This window comes from Trichogramma pretiosum, unplaced genomic scaffold (genome assembly GCF_000599845.2).
Source record: "Trichogramma pretiosum strain Unisexual culture from Peru unplaced genomic scaffold, Tpre_2.0 scaffold25, whole genome shotgun sequence".
In the NCBI taxonomy this organism is placed as follows: domain Eukaryota; kingdom Metazoa; phylum Arthropoda; class Insecta; order Hymenoptera; family Trichogrammatidae; genus Trichogramma; species Trichogramma pretiosum.
In genome coordinates, this window is record NW_019641621.1 from 1,212,090 (window position 1) to 1,225,621 (window position 13,532).

At 44.4% G+C, this 13,532-nt stretch overlaps 5 protein-coding genes across 5 annotated transcripts; 4 read left to right on the forward strand and 1 right to left on the reverse strand.

Annotated features, from left to right (window-relative positions):
- Nucleotides 1-289: 289 nt before the first annotated feature.
- Nucleotides 290-2,044, forward strand: LOC106654134 (keratin-associated protein 5-1-like). Its single transcript, XM_014373856.2, has 2 exons — nucleotides 290-476; nucleotides 560-2,044. Exons 1-2 carry the CDS (start codon nucleotides 372-374, stop codon nucleotides 1,913-1,915), a joined length of 1,461 nt encoding a protein of 486 aa, XP_014229342.1. The 5' UTR covers nucleotides 290-371; the 3' UTR covers nucleotides 1,916-2,044.
- Nucleotides 2,045-3,031: 987 nt separating this feature from the next.
- Nucleotides 3,032-4,295, forward strand: LOC106654139 (transcription initiation factor IIA subunit 1-like). The gene is made up of 2 exons (XM_014373863.2): nucleotides 3,032-3,374; nucleotides 3,461-4,295. Exons 1-2 carry the CDS (start codon nucleotides 3,066-3,068, stop codon nucleotides 4,223-4,225), a joined length of 1,074 nt encoding a protein of 357 aa, XP_014229349.2. The 5' UTR covers nucleotides 3,032-3,065; the 3' UTR covers nucleotides 4,226-4,295.
- A 4,686-nt stretch (nucleotides 4,296-8,981) lies between these two features.
- Nucleotides 8,982-10,311, forward strand: LOC106654089. The gene is made up of 2 exons (XM_014373787.1): nucleotides 8,982-9,360; nucleotides 9,641-10,311. Exons 1-2 carry the CDS (start codon nucleotides 9,097-9,099, stop codon nucleotides 9,956-9,958), a joined length of 582 nt encoding a protein of 193 aa, XP_014229273.1. The 5' UTR covers nucleotides 8,982-9,096; the 3' UTR covers nucleotides 9,959-10,311.
- A 115-nt stretch (nucleotides 10,312-10,426) lies between these two features.
- On the reverse strand, nucleotides 10,427-11,381 carry LOC106654090 (BRCA2 and CDKN1A-interacting protein-like). The gene is made up of 2 exons (XM_014373788.2): nucleotides 11,166-11,381; nucleotides 10,427-11,013 (listed from the first exon to the last, which is right to left on the reverse strand). The coding sequence occupies exons 1-2, from the start codon at nucleotides 11,235-11,237 to the stop codon at nucleotides 10,636-10,638; spliced, it is 450 nt and encodes a 149-aa protein (XP_014229274.1). The 5' UTR covers nucleotides 11,238-11,381; the 3' UTR covers nucleotides 10,427-10,635.
- Nucleotides 11,382-11,951: 570 nt separating this feature from the next.
- LOC106654091 lies at nucleotides 11,952-13,506 on the forward strand. Its single transcript, XM_014373789.2, has 2 exons — nucleotides 11,952-12,720; nucleotides 12,996-13,506. The coding sequence occupies exons 1-2, from the start codon at nucleotides 12,673-12,675 to the stop codon at nucleotides 13,329-13,331; spliced, it is 384 nt and encodes a 127-aa protein (XP_014229275.1). The 5' UTR covers nucleotides 11,952-12,672; the 3' UTR covers nucleotides 13,332-13,506.
- The last annotated feature ends 26 nt before the right edge of the window (nucleotides 13,507-13,532 follow it).

Sequence of the window (13,532 nt, forward strand, 5' to 3'; positions counted from 1 at the left end):
ACCCCGAAAATGTGGAAGTGTCGCTCTCGTGTTGTTTACCTATTAATCCACGGAACATCGAGGAAACGACATGGAATGCCGACGACGTGTAAACATCGCGCGGCGCATCGACGATGAGTAAGACGACGAGAGCACGAAAAAATCTCACGCGCGGCGAGCCTTGGCAAGGAGGGGCTGGTGATCGTGACCGGAGCCATGGATTCGATTCAGGAAAGTTTGGCCTTCCTCGAGACTTTATCAAAAACGGAAGTGGCCCGAAAAATCGAGTATAAAAAGCCGGCGACTTTTCCGAATTGCCACGAAGCGAGAGGTGGCCAGCGATCTAGACAGTATAGTAAAAAGTAATACTTGCACGGTAACAAAGCACAAAGATGACGTTTTCCCTGAAAACCGCCCTTACTTTGGCTCTGGTCGGCGCGATCGTCTGCTCGAGCGGCGATGCCCACTGCATCAAGACCCACGTCGGCCAAGTACTGGTAAGTGATCTCCTTTGCGCGAAATAATTTCAAATACAAAATTATCAAAAGGTAATGACTCAAAATTTTGCTCTCTCCCACAGTTGCCTGTAGGCACCCAGCCGGGATGCAGCAGCGTCGGCACGCAGACTTGCGCCAGCACCTGCAACGTCGGCACCCAGACAGGCGTGAGCAGCTGCTCGGTAGGCACCCAGACGGGCACCACCTGCTCCCAAGGCACCCAGACCACGGGCCAGGTCAAGCGGCTCGTCTGCGTCGAGGAAACCGCCCAGATCGGTGGCGGTGACTGCGGTGGCAACTCAGGCTGCGGAGGCAACGGTGGCTCCTCGTGCCAGGACACCTGCGTCCAGGAGACCATCTGCCAGTCCAACTGCAACAACAACAACGGTGGATCGAGCTGCAACACCGGCTGCAGCGTCGACTGCAACTCCAACTGCAACGGCAACTCTGGCTGCTCGCCTATGCCCATCGTGGTTCCCCAGGTCGTGCCTGCTCCCTGCGCTGTGCCCCAGGTCTGCCAAGGTGGCTGCTCGGGAGGCTGCTCAAGCAGCTGCAACGGAGGATCCTCCTCGTGCTCGGGAAGCTCGGTCAGCTGCGTCCAGCCTGCCGTAGTGGGCTGCAGCTCGATCATCTCTCAGGGCTCGTGCGGTAGCGTGTCGCAAGGCTGCAACACCGGATGCGGTGGCTCGTCGTGCGGTGGTGTCGTGCCGTCGGTCATCTCCAAGCCCTGCGTCCAGGTCATCCAGCAGGGTGGATGCAGCGGTGCTAGCAGCTCCGGCTGCGGCTCCAGCTGCAACACTGGATGCAGCACTGGATGCAGCACTGGATGCGGTGGTGTCGTGCCATCGGTCATCTCCAAGCCATGCGTCCAGGTCATCCAACAGGGTGGATGCAGCGGTGGTAGCAGCTCCAGCTGCAACTCTGGATGCAACACCGGATGCGGTGGATCGTCCTCGGGATGCATCATCAACCAAGGCTCGTCGTGCGGTGGCATCGTGCCCTCGGTCATCAGCAAGCCATGCGTCCAGCTCGTCCAGCAGGGTGGATGCAGCGGTGCCAGCAGCTCCGGATGCGGCTCCAGCTGCAACTCCGGTTGCAACTCCGGATGCGGTTCCGGCTGCGGTGGCTCGGTCCCGAGCATCCTCGTTGCCAAACAATGCGCCAAGAAGATCGACGCCTCCACCCAGACCTGCAGCCAGAGCTGCAACCAAGGCTGCGGCGGCATCGTGCCCTCGGTCATCGGCAAGCCCTGCATCCAGGTCATCCAGCAAGGCGGAGTCGGCTGCGGAGGAGGATGCGGCAGCGGCTGCGGCGGCCACCAGCACAAGGTCCTCGGCGGCAAGAAGTGCACCCTGGCCGTGCCCGTCAAGCTGCAGGCCTCGCACCGTCTCGGCGGACGCTGCGCTCGCAAGTGCCACCCGTGCTGCAGACACTGCTGAAAAAAAGCTGCTCTCGAGCACACACCTTCTAGGAACACAATTGTAAATTAGTCATCGCTCTTTCACGGGGCGAAACAAAATGTAGTTTAATACGTTAATTAATAAATTAAATAATTCAATTCATCAAAATTATCATTCTATTCATTGGCTCAAAATCCTTCCTTTCGATTTGAAACGCTCGATGCAATTATTTCGTTCGGGAAAAAGTATTCGATTCGTTTGCTCTTTCAAGATAATTTTCATTAGTAAATTGACTCGAATTTAACATAATTATTAAATGTGAGTAGCATTTTGTTACCAGTGCATAAAAAATTGGTAGAAATGCTACAAAAGTAAAAATACATAAGCAAATATTTAGAGTTTTATTAAATTAATGAAATGTTATGAAATGGATTTGCTCAAAAATTTAATTTCAGTTGCAAATGATGCAACAACAATTCAGTTTAGAATAATGACCTAATTTCATTTTATCGGGTCATATATAAGTATCAAAGTCATTAACTACGAAAATAATAAAAAACAAATGATCAATATAAATTATATTTCAAGATTTCATTGAAAATAATGAGATGCGAGCTTCTATCATGCTTTTATAATATGGCACAGTTCATTATCATTTTATTATATGATAAAGTTTTTAAAAAACAAAAAAACTATTTAAAAAATTGCATAAGAGATTATGATTTTTAACTCGAATAAAATATACTCTCGTTTGGTAATACTGTGAACGATACAAGCTGATGACTAAATGGAGATTCATCAATTAGAGCGATCAAAAAATACATTTTTATAAATTACTTCGCATTTTTTTTCGATCGCTTTTTACAAATTATGAAAAACTCTCGGTCGATAAGAATTGTCGTGATTTTGATAAAGCTGCACGAGTAAACTTACAAGATTTTCCTGAAAAGTAATAATACACGAGCGAACGAGGAAATTAGCATCGGTGTTTATTTCGTGCGAGCGTCTGTTTTTCAAAACAAAATTCGGCTTCTTTGCCAAAATGAAAATACGCTCGTCATTCATGGAACATCGTTTTGGGTACGAGAGCCGACGATGTTGATCGTAAAATGCACGTATCGGACGTAAACCAAACTACGTTGACTATAAAAAGTATCCCCGGCCGAGTTCGACTTTTATCAGTCGCGGAATGACTCGCCACAGTTCGACGATGGTCCTGTCTCGGACTGCGACTTTTATTGCTTTGCTCGTATTTTTAATCAACTCGGCGCTATGTCAGAGTTCGTCGAACGATACTTTAGAAATAACCACGACAAGACCCTCGAGCAGTCTCGAGCTAGAAACTACGATTAGTCCGATCGACGATCAAATTATAGAAATAACTACGCTAGAACCCTCGAGTACTCTCGAACGAGAAACTACAATCAGTCCCATCGAGGATCGAACTAATAACTCTACGAGCGAAGCCGCAGCTATTTTGCCATGCGGATCAGATACGGTAAATACAAAACTTATACTTGCACATTGTTAAAAAATTACCTAATCGAAACGAAACTTGATTCGATTTATATAATTATTCCACAGAGCAATAATAACGGCACCGTAAAGAGTAAGCGCGAAACGTACGAGGCCAACTTTAGTCTCAAAGCCATTCAGAGAGCTCTGGAGGACGCTTTTCCCGGCAACGACGAGAAACAGCTGGAATCGATGAGCCGATGCATCTACAACGCGACGGTCGAGGTGGAAAAGTTTTTGAGCGATCTGCTGGCCTCCGTCAAAGGCGATAATAACAGCAACAAAAACAAGAGCGACACATCCGAGGATAATAAAAAACCAGCCGTGAATCAGCAGCTGGACGCCATACAGAAAGCCTCGCTGTCCATTCAGTCCGTGTTCAACAGTCCCGACATTCAGAAGGAGCTCACGGGTCTGCTCAAGTCCCTGGTGAACATCGAAAAGTTCAACAAGGACGTGAGCGACATAATCGACAAGCTGAAGGACATACTGGACGACGTGTCGAAGAAGTTGCGCGAGAATAACAGCCCGAACACGTCGAAAGTCGAGGAACCCGTGGACGAGGCCGAGGCTCGACCCATCGATTCGGACGACGACGACGACGGCGAGCCGATCGTGGAAGACGAGGACGTCTTGGAACCGGCCAAAGTGTCGAGGGACGCGCCGAAATTCAACTGCTCGTCGCCGCTGCAGTACGCCATCAAAGTGCTGAGCATGGACCAGGACACGGACGAGTGCGGCGCGAAAACTGCGGACCCGGCGCGGCAGTGCCCGTGCGTGACTCTGCTGGTCGAGCCCTCGGGATCCTCGAGCCAAGCCCAGTCCAAGTGCTAGATATTATTCTTTTTGTAAGACTGAACAATACGCACATCGAAATAAAGAGTTTTTATTTACGTAAGAAAAATGTTGTTGTTTATTTACATCGATTAGTATACATATAATAGTTGAAGTACGACCCACTTCGATTTAACGCGATGATTACAACTTTTTTTTTTCCTTTAATTTTGCTGACACGTTGGAAACGAGCCGTTGCATTACTCATCCAAAAAAATGCACCGACGCGCGGTACATTAACCCAGAGCAACGCAGAGGAATTTGCTGGTGCAAGTGAAAATTTATTAATTTCAGGCGCGCGCGCGCCTCGATCGTCAAAAAGTTGGATCGTATTTTATTTAGTATAAAAACAAGGCCATCAAAACAGTCTGTCCCCGTGCACCAGCTGCGTTCCTCGAGGCCTCCAACGACAAAATATTCAATAAGGTAAACGGATTGCTTGTATACGACGATCGTAACGACGATATTATAATGATAAATTCGAAATTGGGCAGATGAAGTTTTCACGATCGCTACCTCTGCTGGCCCTCCTGCTGCTCCTAGTCGGAGAATCGAAGTGTCAACTCGAGTCGGAGGAGTCAGCGAGAGACTACGAGGCCGGACAGGAGTTGGAGGACGGCGGCGGCGACGACGACGACTCGGGCTCGATCGAGATGCCGGTGCGCGTGCAGCGCGAGACGCTGGCCCAGCATCGGCCGATCATCGAGCTGGTCCTCGGCGTGCTCGACACGGTCCACTCGTCCAGCCAGTCCGAGCTCAAGAGGATCCAGGCGCGTCACGCCAAGTGGTCCGAGGTCGCGACTACCACCACGACGTCTCCGACAAGGCGACGATGAATCATTTGTAAAATATAGTATTAAGTAATTTTTTTGAATAAAAACGATTGCGTCGAGAGAATCGGTTGCGTTTGCGAATAATTATTTCAATTTAAAATTTAAACAGGGAGCATTAAAAATGACAAAGACGGTTTAATTGCGAGCGAATTGAAAGAAAAAACACACTCCGTTCGCTGCTTTAACGGTAGAACTACTTTTTTTGTCTCGTGTATTCTTCGACTTTTAACGATCCTTGTCACGAACCGGCAATTATAAACATTTCCGCAGACTCCATTGTATCAATTAGAAAAAAAATTCAACGATGCATAATGGGATGGAGAGCAAAAAGAATGTATTTGTATTCGCGTTTATTTACGATTTCTTGGATTTGTTTTGGCTATGATTTGCACAATTTTCGTCGCTTATCTCAATTTTATGCAATCAAAAACTTCTTTCTTTTCCTTTTTTTTCTCTTCGACCAATAAAAATTTGAGATGCAAGAATTTCACTCGGCAATATATGGAACGCATATATATTGCTAAACGATCATCTGCTAAAAAATCTCTCTCTATTTGGAAACTCGGACTTTTATCGTGGCAGAGGTTTCGTCTTGGCCATCATCATCATCATCGTCGTCATCGCATCATCTTCGGCTTCATTACACCAGCGGGATATTCGAGTTTTTGTACGAAACTGAAACTAGATTTCTAGTTTGTCGAGATTTGCTCGGAGGGGAATTAATGATGATTACGTCGAATGTATAATGAGTCGGAGCAATGTGTGCGTGTATTGGCCACACAACACACACACATACTCACATAGAAAGAGAAACAAACGCACACATGTGTGTGCGAAGGCACATAGAGCATGTGTGTATGTGCGAGGCGGAGTGTTTGGCCTTCGACCCCGAAGCCAACGTATCACCACTTCTGTGATTTTACAATCGAGTATAGTAACGCTTCGCGACTCGAAATCCAAGTTTGCTCAGTTGCTCGCGATCTATCAAAGTAGACGGATAGTTTTCAGGAGAGTCTCCGATCGATATATAACCAATCCAGCAATAATGGCTCGTTACCTCTTCGTAGCTCTGTGCATCGCCTTCGTCGTCGCGTGCTTGGCTCAGGTAAAAAAAAACAGACGACTTTTCTCAAATTATTCATGAACTTTGAATTATTTCTTTTTTTTTTTTTTTTCATTTCGTGTATTTTGTTTTTGCCGAGTTTTAATGAATGACGATCGATGGGAACACGGTATACGTATGTAGACTCGCATGAGTCATGCACATCGGTCGAACAATAGAAACAGTTCGGCGTAATATTGTTTTCGTTGCGCAGACCTACTGTACAATTTTATCGCGATGACTGATTTTCATCGAGGATTTAAAACATTTTTTCAAGTAAATCTTTAGTTCGACACTGCGCGATGTCGTTTTCTTTTTAATAAAAAGAAAGAATCATTCTCTAAAATAAAGTTTATTACTTCATCGATCCAAAATATTTTACGATGAAAGTTGAAATTTATTAGTTATCTATAACTTGCGTGAATTCTCCACAGGCATACGCTGCACCAGCCCCACAAGAAGTCACCACGCCAAACTCCATCGAGGAGGCACTGAAAACCGCTGGCGACAGCATCTCCAAAGCCTTCAACGACGCCAAGCCCAAATTCGACGAGATCTTGTCGAAAGGATCGGAATTCTTCGACTCCGTTGGAAAGAAGATCTCCGAGGAGGCATCCAAGATCATCCCAAAATCCGCTCCAGCCGCTCCATCCGCTTAAACGACGATGCAATGATTGAAAATGCTTCTTAGCTAGACGTTTCATTGTTTTTTTTATGTTGACAATAGAAAGATTGTTCTTTAGGCATTTTAATTTTTTCAAAATGTTTTTTGTTATGATTTATAAAAAAAAATAGTATATTCAACAAATATGCTGTTATTATTGTTTGAATAAAATATTAATTTAAAAACAAATTGTTTAATACTGATTTATAAAAATTCAAATCCACCGAATCCTGCTCAAATTGATAAAAGAAAAAGAACCTTGAAGATCGGCACATTCCTTGTCTATAGCTAGTGAAAAAAGGCAAAAACGATACACTATTTTTATTTTTTTCTGTTAATTTATATGTTTACATAATTATGAAACCAAACTGACTCTTTTATCTAATCCTTGACGAAAATAATCATACGTCGTTCATAGAAAAGAAGGCACCTTTATTTGACGTACTGTTTGCCAAGGCTGACTCAAAATCTCAGAAGACTGCGTGCAGAATCGAGCTTTCATTGACTCGTTGTACTGTATATAGGCGAGCAGCACAGCGCCATTACGAATCAACTGATAAAAAGCCACTTAAATTTGTCTTCGCATGCGTATACTATACCGATAACAGAATGAGTTCCTTTCGTTATTATGCATACCACATGCACACATATATTATACATGGGCGAAAATTCACTTCCATTAACGATTTTTATCATCGAGTTGCATAATGCTGTATTTTTGGACTCTTGTAGCTTCGTATCGAAAATAAAATAAGACGGTCTTGCTTTCGTGCCTCGTAGCTTCATCGATCGAGTGCAGTTTCAAGAGCTGCGTTTTCATGGAAATTTCTCCCCGCAGCTTCAAACCTATAAATAATGAATGAACGAAAGAATAGTCAATGTATACTACGATTATAAAAGTCGAAGCCGATTAGCGCAATCGAGAGATATTGCACATTTGTAAAAAGATGAAGAGATAGAATTTATCAATTAAAAATGATGAGTCTCAATATTTAAAATTTTGCAAATGATTTATTTAAAAATTATTCTAAATAATCAGATCCACTTGGCCAACTAAAAAATGTTTTTCAAGGATGCCTTGCGTGCAGTGTATGCATGTGTGTGTGTGTGCGACTCTTATAAGCAAACAAGTTAAGTGATTGTTACGTTGGGAGTATAATGCCTGTAATGAGTACTTAACGCGGAGCGTATCATTTTCATCAAGGAATAAAAATGTCTATATTTTTCAAGAGCAGTCGGATACTTTGTGTAAAATAATTGCAGCCCGTAACCGCGAGACTGGGAAACTTAAATTTTTCCTGCTCGAATCATCTTCCAATCGCGAGCATCCTTTATTTTCGAACAAAGCATAGTGCGTCTGTAAATATCAGCCGATAGACTCGAAATATAAAAAGCAGAATCGATTTTTCGGCTTGGTAAGAACTTCTCGGAAAATTTAGGGTGACATACATAAGCCTGTGAATCTCGCGTATATACGAGTCAAAAACCAAATTTTAATCGATGAACATATGTCCCATCCACGAATCTCGACAAAGAGCGAGACAAAAAGACCCTTGAGAATATCATACCGATCGCTGTGCTATAATATACACGGGGTTTTTTTCAGCTCTCGTTAGGCCGACGAATGACACGCACTAATTTTCGAAAGCTCCGCTCGCGTATATAATATAATTCCTCGCTCGCTGTGTGCGTGTGTACGTCTGTTTTGTAAAAATAAACTATCGCGAGTGATTCACGACGATTCGGCCATTATCATGCAAAAAAAGAGCCCCCCGTCGGAAAAACGCCTACTCAGCAAAAAGCCAGGCATCTTCTCTCTCGCGCCTATTTACTTTCTCGTATCGCGGGGCACAATAGGCAATAGAGTCAGTGTACGCTCGACAACGAATACGTCGCGAATAATATATTTCGCGAAAATTAAATGTCTCTCCGTCTATACTGTCCGTTTGCGGTTATAGCTATGTATATAGGGGAGCAGTGTCTCATGATTTATATTCCAAAGAGCTCGGCGCACACGTGCCCATGCTTGACCGCTGCCAAGACGACAGCATTATTATATGTGTATATAGATAAATGGCAGCTTGCCAGTGTTCGTCTGTGTCTGTGTGAGACTCGATGATAAGCCGCAGTTCCTATAAAGGCTCCTGCGAGCCGACGCGTCCGTGTCAGTTTCAAATCTGCCGCTTAGAGAGTCGCGTGTCTCGTGCCTACTACCACTAACTGTGTTGTTTTTTTTATCACACACCCCCGCTATACCAATAATAATATCATCATGAAGTACTTGGCGATTTTGGCCGTGTGCCTGGTGGTAAGCTGCTGGGCAGCGCCCGAGGGCGACAAGGAGGTGGCCGTGCAGCAGCCGCTCCAGCTCGCCGAGATCATCAGCAACGCCCAGAAGAACATCAACGAGCTCGCCACCCAGATCAAGACCCAGCTCAATCTGCCCGACCAGGAGACGGTCGTCAACACCCTCAAGACCCAGAGCAGCGACTTCGTCAACAAGGTTCAGGGCTACATCAGCACCGTCTCCGAGGAGGTCAGTACAACAATTCTTCTCTTTAATGCGTCGTAATTTTTCTTCTTGCGCTGTTTTTGTTTTTTTTTGTCGGTCGTAAATAGGTTTTCCTTGATCGTAAAAAAGAACGGAGCGCGTTGTATAATCGAATCGTGTGTTCGCCGACACCTTTTTGTCTAACTCTCGAGCTCTCGGCTCCCGAGAGCTTCCGGTAATTTAGCTCAATTGTATTCATTAAAATTAATATCTTACGTCGCGCGCGACTCGACTTTGTTACTAATTTTGCGCGTAACAACAACAGGTCAAGAGCAAGACGCCCGAGCTCGAGAAGCTGTGGACGGACGTGCGCGGCAAGCTGAGCAAGGTCGTCGAGGACATCAACGCCAACGTACCCAACGCCAAGGAGTCGGCCGACCAGCTGCAGAAGCAGTTCCAGGAGGGCGTCGAGACCCTCGTCAAGGAGTCCAACACCATCGCCGAGGCGTTCAAGGCCAACAGCGGCCAGGTGCGCGAGGACATCGCCTCGTTCACCAAGAAGGCCGTCGACATCGCCGTCGAGGCCACGCACAGCCTCAACGAGCAGCTCAAGAGCGCCGCCACAGCCGCCAAAAAAGACTAAATCTAATAATACTATATATAACTCGATTATAAACTCAACGAGTTCCATACGAAATAGCATCGAGATACCAAAACAATGTGATATTATTCGAATCTTCTTTTTGTTGTAAAACTCATAATTACATATGATATTTCCCATCGAGTCCATTTATGATTGTTTGTTTCGTCGGAATATTCTGCCTTATATTATTACGAACGTGTATTATTATTCGCATTTTGTAATCTTACATCGAGCTCCCGAGGCGTCGATCCGACAATGCGTGCAATTCGCAGCGCTCGGGCCGAACGATCCGAGGAGAGGAGAGAATCTCTGATAATAAAATATCAAGCATTGATACGTTTTTAAAAAAAAAATAATTGACAAAAAAAATCTGGAGAGACTTATCTTATTTACCAATTCCCATCTACATCGTGAGCAGAGAGAAGAAACATCTCAAAGATGAAAAGCAAGTTCGTGTGCTGTATACGATTCAAATTTTATTGTTTTTTTTTTACTCATTCGTCGTAACTGTAAAAAGTAACGTAATAATTGCAACGACGAAGCAACGCAAATAAAAAATGAATCATAAATAAGAGACTTCGATTAAGCAGTAATTTCAATAAATGGTTTTTGGTGAATAATTTTTATTATTACAAAAAAATCCGTACAAAAATTCTAAAAACTACATAGACGATCGATCAATAGTACTCGCACTCGTCCGAGCAGTCGCACAATTCCGCCGGTATGACGAATGACTCGGTATGGCGATGATGCTTGGGCCGTCTCAGCAGATCCTTGATGACGGGCACCCACTTGTAGACGAGATCCGACACCTTGACGAAGCCCCGAAACGCTTTTTTGGCCACTTTGCCGACCCGACGACACCTGTCGACTTCGCACTCGAGGCTGTCCACGTCCTCCTCCTCCTCCTCCTCGTCGTCGTCGTCGTCGTCGTCGTCTTCTTTCTCGTCTTCCTCTTCGTGCTCGATGATTATGGGTCTCGATCTGTGCGACAAGTGGCGAGGAGCTCTGGGACCTCTTCTGGCAGCGGCACGAGTATTCGTCGTTGTTTTTGCCTATGGGCGACGAAATGTTTGTTATTAATATTTTTTTGCAGCGAGAATATATCGACGCCTCTTACGAAAAGTAGGAAGTTTACATTTAACTTAACACGTAAACTACCTACTTTTCGTAAGAGGCGTCGATATAGTACGAGTTGCGCGCTTACCTGCGCTCGTTGGGCGAGTAAAAAGACCAAAGCGAGTCCCAAAAGCAAGACCGGCGTCGCTCGCAACTTCATCCTTTTTTGCGGCTGCGTTTCTTCCACTGCGTCTCGGCCGAGGATAACAACAAAAAAAAGGCCATCGATAGCGGCGCAGCTAAGGCATTGTGTGTGCGAACATTTGTCAAAATATATAACACGCCATTGCGGCGCGCGCAAACATTATCGTCTACAATGATTAATTTCGCACGTACGGAGAGAGAGCCATTTCCGCTTTTGCCAGCGAGCTCGATCCGCGTCTTACGAGTAGCGTATCAATTATATTCTTCCGCATTCTTATATATTATATACGCATCAAACTTATGTGAGGGCAAATGATGCATTTACGGAACGTTCATGCATTTACGGAAAATTACTTTTCGAGTTTTTCATTTCCATTTTCGCGGTGATTTTCGAGCATTCGATTCTGCGTATACGTACACGAGAGGACTGTTCGAATTCTCGCATGTGCTAACTTTATACAATAACGTAAAACCTACGAAAAGTCCTCGATTCCGCGTAAGACGCATCCGTACATTGACGTATATCGAGAGCTAAAAACATAAAACGTGCATGTATATTGGATAATCGATTATCGAGAATTGGAATTTCTATACGTGCACACAATATACAGACGACGGCGATCGTTAAAGTTTTATTTTTCTTCTTCTTCATTTTTATCATATGCACACGCATATAAAATTGGCGGAGATTGATTATTTCGTAATTTCTCAATATTAACCGACGTCTGATTTAATTTTGCGCTTATTACTCAAGACAGCGCGAGAGACGCTAACTGGATCATCAACAAGTGTCACGCGCATGTGTCATATTATAAAATGTCTCGGGCTGGCGTTCACGCGAACCGTCGCGCAAAAGAAAGAGAGAGATGTGTAATCGATATACAAGGGACCAAGTCAGCGGTTTTTCAGTCGCGCGCAGCTCTTTTATTATATTGAGTGCTAATTTCGCTCACTTATAATGCTGATGACACCGATGACCTAATAAAATTTTACGTCTCAAACATCATTGCGCTAATAAAATCAAGTCCGAGAGATCGGCTTGAATCGTTCCTCGAGATACTCGAGTTGAATATCATAGTCGATTGTTCCTTACCGTTGCACTGCCATTTCGATCTTTCAAGGAGCTTCGAAAAAATTAATAACGAATATAAAGTGCAAAAATGTCATTCGATCGATAACGCAAGATGTAGGACGCGACATTTTTCGGCGACAGCTCGAATTACTGATGACGGCTCGTTTTGACTTATTGCGCTCGATATATAAAGCCGGCAAAAATCGGCATTAATTTCGCATTGTCGGACTCGTCGAACTCGCATTGATACATATAGTCAACTTTAGCCATGCTCAGGATCGATTGATTCACGAGTTTTCTTCTCTCGACAAAAATCGCGCATTATCTCTCGCTCGATTCTTTTTTTTTTCGACGCATCTCTCATTAGAAGCGATTGGCAATGGCGTTTTCCGTAATCGCAACGTTTTTTACGATAGTATTAATATCAGTAAGTAAACATGATTATAAGCACGCTCCGCGTGTATATTCTAAGCGTTCGTTTGTGACCTTTGTGTATCGATATACAGCCTTTATGCGGCAGCGTTAAATATTCAATTTGAGATGTTTTTAACAAATCGATATATACCGGTTGCATAATGTCGCGTCTCGATAGACTCGAATCGAGTTTTTGCATTATTATATACGGAAAGAGCAGGTCCAAAAAATTAAAACGAACTAATGGAAAGTTTCCTTTGTTGTTGTTGTTGTCGTTGTATCGTAAAGGTAGGCTGCGGTCTGGCAGCGCCCGAGGACTCGGCGACGAAATTCACCAAGGACGATCGCGACCTGCTGAGGCGAATCTCCCGAATGATCGAGGACACGTCGTCGTCTGCGTCGTCGAGCAATTCCATCCTGGGCATACCGCTGACGCGCGAGCAATGGGAGATGGAGCGCACCGAGAGGATAAACCGCGGCTTCGAGAAGATGATACAGTTGGTCAGTGTGCTGGGTCAAGTCGATAGCTTTATCACTGACCGAACAAAGAGCCTCGTGCGGAAGCTCAACGCTGTTTACGATGTCGACGAGCGAGAAAGATCGAGAAGGAACAGTCTGCATTGAGCATTCTCGCATATGAAACAAGACGAATTGTATAAAATATTTTCAGACTATTGTAATTTCCGATGATTATGTATTTGTTTGTTTGTCTTATATGAGATAGCGTAAGAAAATTTTCCCGTATGAATTGCAAATTTTATCGTGCATAGTAGCGTGTATTAAGATTTGTAACAATAATATAATATACAGTATTATTTGAGAATA

What these genes read in the sequence shown, in the direction of transcription:
- LOC106654090 (XM_014373788.2), bottom strand. Translation starts at nt 11,237, where the DNA reads ATGAAGTTGCGAGCGACGCCGGTCTTGCTTTTGGGACTCGCTTTGGTC. An exon ending in TACTCGCCCAACGAGCGCAG is followed by an intron (nt 11,014 to 11,165) that starts GTAAGCGCGCAA and finishes CGTCGCCCATAG; the next exon opens with GCAAAAACAACGACGAATAC.
- LOC106654134 (XM_014373856.2), top strand. Translation starts at nt 372, where the DNA reads ATGACGTTTTCCCTGAAAACCGCCCTTACTTTGGCTCTGGTCGGCGCG. An exon ending in CCCACGTCGGCCAAGTACTG is followed by an intron (nt 477 to 559) that starts GTAAGTGATCTC and finishes TCTCTCCCACAG; the next exon opens with TTGCCTGTAGGCACCCAGCC.
- LOC106654139 (XM_014373863.2), top strand. Translation starts at nt 3,066, where the DNA reads ATGACTCGCCACAGTTCGACGATGGTCCTGTCTCGGACTGCGACTTTT. An exon ending in TGCCATGCGGATCAGATACG is followed by an intron (nt 3,375 to 3,460) that starts GTAAATACAAAA and finishes ATTATTCCACAG; the next exon opens with AGCAATAATAACGGCACCGT.
- LOC106654091 (XM_014373789.2), top strand. Translation starts at nt 12,673, where the DNA reads ATGGCGTTTTCCGTAATCGCAACGTTTTTTACGATAGTATTAATATCA. An exon ending in TTACGATAGTATTAATATCA is followed by an intron (nt 12,721 to 12,995) that starts GTAAGTAAACAT and finishes TGTATCGTAAAG; the next exon opens with GTAGGCTGCGGTCTGGCAGC.
- LOC106654089 (XM_014373787.1), top strand. Translation starts at nt 9,097, where the DNA reads ATGAAGTACTTGGCGATTTTGGCCGTGTGCCTGGTGGTAAGCTGCTGG. An exon ending in TCAGCACCGTCTCCGAGGAG is followed by an intron (nt 9,361 to 9,640) that starts GTCAGTACAACA and finishes TAACAACAACAG; the next exon opens with GTCAAGAGCAAGACGCCCGA.